The 4,594-nt window shown below is 39.8% G+C and overlaps 1 protein-coding gene across 1 annotated transcript in view; it reads right to left on the bottom strand.

Annotated features, from left to right (window-relative positions):
* Positions 1-1,738: 1,738 nt before the first annotated feature.
* Positions 1,739-4,594, bottom strand: part of LOC109914160 (alkaline ceramidase 3-like) — a 225,651-nt gene continuing 222,795 nt past the window's right edge. Inside the window, exon 6 of the mRNA XM_048597874.1 lies at positions 1,739-2,560. Within this exon, the coding sequence (XP_048453831.1) occupies positions 2,504-2,560 (57 nt within the window). The 3' untranslated portion in view covers positions 1,739-2,503. The remainder of the gene's footprint in view (positions 2,561-4,594) is intronic.

Raw genomic sequence — 4,594 nt, 5'->3', positions numbered from 1 at the left:
ATAGTAGTGACTTTCAGACTTTTTCTTTGCCTTCACCTGCAAATGATGCTACATTCCTTAGATTCCCAACCTTCACCACTTTATCAAAAATAAAAGCCCAGACTTATTAGCAGCCCAAAGAGACACACAGTATTACTGCACTGGTCCCAGCAACAGCAACTTCATGTCCATTTTCCAGTTGACAGGATGTTTCTGTTGTGGCCTCGCTAGTGTGTTTTGAGAAATGGAGTTTGCTTCCTAAACTGGAGTGATGGCAGTGCTGACTGTACATTGTAGAAATAAATTACATTTACTCATCACTCAGTCTCTTTTAAATAAAAAATATCTATTCAGCTTGCTTCTGGAATGTGAGAATTTTGAATGCTTGTTAAATTGACAAAATGGAAATATTTCAATAAATGCAATTCAAATAGTTTAGTAACAAAAGTTAGCGGGACACACGTGAATTGTTCTATAATTTATAGGCGGACACAGGGAAAAGAAAGTGTCGAGAATGATGAAGTGTGCTGTGCACAGATTATTGGGCACTGTTCTGGTTTGGATCATAGGAGTGATAAGTTTACATTTCCTCCACTCCTAATCTCTGACTGTAGCTGGGGTAAAGGCAGAGGGCTTGTTGACAGCTACTGGACACTCTATCTGCTCTACTGATACAGTAAAACCATCTCCTCATGTCAGACCACTCCCAAATCAATAATCCTTCATAAAGCCATGATCTAGAAATATTGGCAACCTGAATTATTGGTCCCTTGTTTGAAGTGTACAGGGCAGTAGAGTTTAAAATGTGCGAGAATACTAATAATGGAAGTCTGTCTTACCCATTGACGAAAGAAAATGGATAAGCAGTGTCTTGCAATACCCTTTCTCCCTGCAGTTCATTTAGAAAGGTTACATTGTCGGATTCTATGTCACACCAGCTAAATTAATATGGAGTGATGGGTTATATGGGCTGAGCTCTCAAAACTTTTGTGTTGCCATGTAACTGACATTTGATTTGTTGCAGTGGGCGTGTACCAGAATGGAGGCAAATTCCCCCTTGCATCAGGTCATGGGGTTTGGACAACCCAATAAAAATAATTTTATTGCATTCCCTGGATGATAGCCTGGAAAGGCATTTTACTGGCATGATTAGAACTGGTGTGGAGAAGTCAGCTGTGAGAGGGAGAAAATGGCCATGAAATAAGGTGGATATTGACCCTCAAATGTTTAAACCAAGTACAGACAAAATTTACAATACGATAACAAGAGCAGGACTGCCAAAAGCCCTAAGTATGCAGAGGCCACAATTCCAGGTTCAAATACTAATGCATAACACTAAGCCCTGAAATTCTGCTGGGAACCCACTATCTCCTATCATTACTTTGCAGGATCCCCAAGGTAATGGTGTTCACATTTTCCAATGATTCCCTGTTGGATCTTGCTGCATAATCCCCATTTAATTCTAGGGCTTTAATGAAGGACACAAACCTTAGCTATAAAATTCCAATATAAAAGGTTACTGAAAGAAGAGTGAACACGATATGCAGTTTAAATACAATCCAAACGCACACACGCACACAATTTTCAGTTTTTCAGTGACCAGCACAAACTGATTAAATTCTTAGAAAGCAATAGCTCTATGGTGTTTTCTACCCCCACTGTTACTGAGAGGGGCATCGATGACGTTCACTTTCACTCAAATCACAGTCCAGGACTGACCCTGACATTTCCCCCCCACCCCACCCCATCCACCTCCCAACCCTTGCCGCATAGCCCAAACCCCTAAATGACTCTCACAATACTGAAACTCAGCGAACAGCAGTATGAGCGGCAGTACTGGCGTTAAAGTGATTAGAAACAAATCTAAAAAGCAGGAGGGATGAGAGGAGATAGATCTGTTCTCTCTCTTATTAACAAACCCTCAACACCTGTTTTGGGATGATACACTTCATTTCCCACTCCAAGGCTTGGAATAGACCTGCCCTTTGTTTTACGTGTTGATGTACTGCTCAATGCACACCTGTGGTATTGAGAATTCTCAGAGAGACATCATAGTCTAGTGAAGTAAATTCTTAAGATCCTTATACAGGCAGAATTGAGAGCAAAAGACAAACAAATAAAAAAATGTTACGGTACAGTGAACCAGTCAGTTTCAGTCCATAATTTGTTCAATAGTTTGGCCATGTGTAAAAAGGCCTAAAGAACATTAGCTGTTCTCAGATTAACTTGGTTATCAGAGTATTATCAGAGATCTACCAAACATTATCACACAAGCTGCAGTATTCCTTACTTCCCATTGTACACATTAACCTCCTATATAATTCTATTACACCTGGCAGCATTTTAAAAAAATAAATACAAAACTCAGCATGATCGGAACTATATTGTCAGCGTGTTTCTTTCTCTCCATGATTCATTTCAAACCTTTTTCACTCATTAACACTCGCTTCCAGAATTAGATAAAACAGCTCTCAGTGCTGAAGTCCAGCTTGTTCTTTGCCAGAGATTTCAATCCCTGGCATTTTTAGTGCTTCTTTGGAGGAGGCTCCACCCAAATAATAGGCCACACACCAAGCAGAAACTGCAAATTTATAAAAAAAAACAATTAAAATAAGTAGAAATTGCGTTGTTATAGCACAATTCACCACTTGCCTTAATGAATGTATAACCAATAAAGTACTTTTGAAGTATAGTTAAGTAATGTAGAAACTAGAGAAAATTAATTTGAGCACAGCGAAATCCCACTGCACCTGGAAATTATCACCTTGCTGACACATTGAATTGATTCTGGTTGAGTGATAACATTAGTTTGGGATCCTGTGGAGAACTCCCCTATTGTGTTCAAAACAGCCCCATTTGATCTTTTATGTCCACCTGACAGGAGCAGGCAAAGCCTCATATTCACACTTCATCCAAAAGTCAGTATCTCTGATAATGTAGCACTCCCTCAGCACTGCACTGGAGTAATCTACTATCTAGATTATGCCCTGATGTTTCTAGAGTGGCACATGAGCATATTGACCACAAATAAGAGGCACAATTCCACTGACCCGAACTCCCTCCACCCAGCTACAGCTTTCTGTGTGAATGCAATGGTCTGCTTCCCTTTCCCCTTTGAATTACTTTAGAAGATACTGGGCCCACCTAAACATGGGCTTTTGACAGCTGAGTATCAGTAGTTTTGTTCTCTTCTATTTGTTATTCAATGAGAGATATCAAAAACAATATCATGAGAATACCAGGTGTCGCAGCATTCTCAGTGTAAGTGAAGTAGTCCTTTGAAAGCAGGGTACTTGCCAGTGCAGCACTATTTATTCCCAACCCACACTTTTGAGGGAGTGCTTATCCAAAACTCAGATGGCTGTAGGGAAGACAATAATATTAACACTAGACTATTAATCCAGAGACTCTGGTACGGTATCCGCAACCCGAGTTTGAATTCCGTCACAGTAGATGGTGGAATTCGAATTGAGTGAAAATCTGGAATTAAGGGTTTAATGATGACCATGAAACAGTTGTCGATTGTCAGAAAAACCCATCTGGTTCGCTGTTGTCCTTTAGCTGTCCTTACCCAGTCCTGCCAACATGTGACTCCAGACCCGCAGTAATGTGATTGAAGCCTAAACGCTCTCTGGGCAGTTAGGGGTGGGCAATAAATGCTAGTCCGGCCAGCAATACCCTCATTCCCTGAATGAATAAAAACAAAACCCTGGCTCTTTACCCAACAGCTAGATGCACTGACCTATGTCGGTTCCCAGTCCATAAACCTCCAGAATGTTAAATTCTCATCCACATGCTCAAATCCCTCCCTACCTCAATTAAGATATATGTGGTCACCCAGAGGTAAAACAAAACATTTTGTCATCAGTCTTAATGTCTTTTCATACGGCTCAATATCAATTTCAGTCTGATAATTAACTGGTGCGAAGTCTGGGAGGTTTTATAATGGTAAAGGTGGTATATAAATGCAAATTGTTATTGTTGTTGGGTTGGTGTAACTTCTATTCTGTAGCTTAAAAGATGGCACATTTCAAATCAAGCTTCCATATGGGAAACTGCAAGAATAAATCCATCTTCCTTAGTATTAGTGCATCATTCCAAGAGTGATCCATAAACAAAACACCATTTGGGGTTAAGGCCCACGATTAAAATGACTGAATCAGCATTGTAAACATCACGTCTTTTATAAAATGATGAATGACTTGCTATTGTAGAAAACTAACAATGAAATAATGGACTGTAACTAAATAAATTTAAATTTCTATACAAAATAGAAAACAACCTAAAATTGGAAGGTAAGTTGCAGATAGCTCAGTTGGATGAATCTGGGTTTATGATCTTAAAGTCACTAGGTTTTAATTTAGATTTATCACCTTCCATGGTGGATAAAACTAGGAAAATCCAGGGGTTAGAGAGTCTTTATGACTTGAGTGGTCACATGATGATGGCTGCATGCTCATTCACAACATATCTGTGGACTGTACCGGGAATTATCTGTTAGACGAATTTCAGAGACTGCACACAGTACTTGTGATTACATCAGAGATAGTAGGAACTGCAGATGCTGCAAGCCTCTCTGCTCCTATGATGCTGCTTGGCCTGCTGTGTTCATCCA

Source organism: Rhincodon typus, chromosome 6 (genome assembly GCF_021869965.1).
Source record: "Rhincodon typus isolate 14 chromosome 6, sRhiTyp1.1, whole genome shotgun sequence".
Lineage (NCBI taxonomy): Eukaryota > Metazoa > Chordata > Chondrichthyes > Orectolobiformes > Rhincodontidae > Rhincodon > Rhincodon typus.
This window is presented reverse-complemented; position numbering and strand designations above follow the sequence as displayed.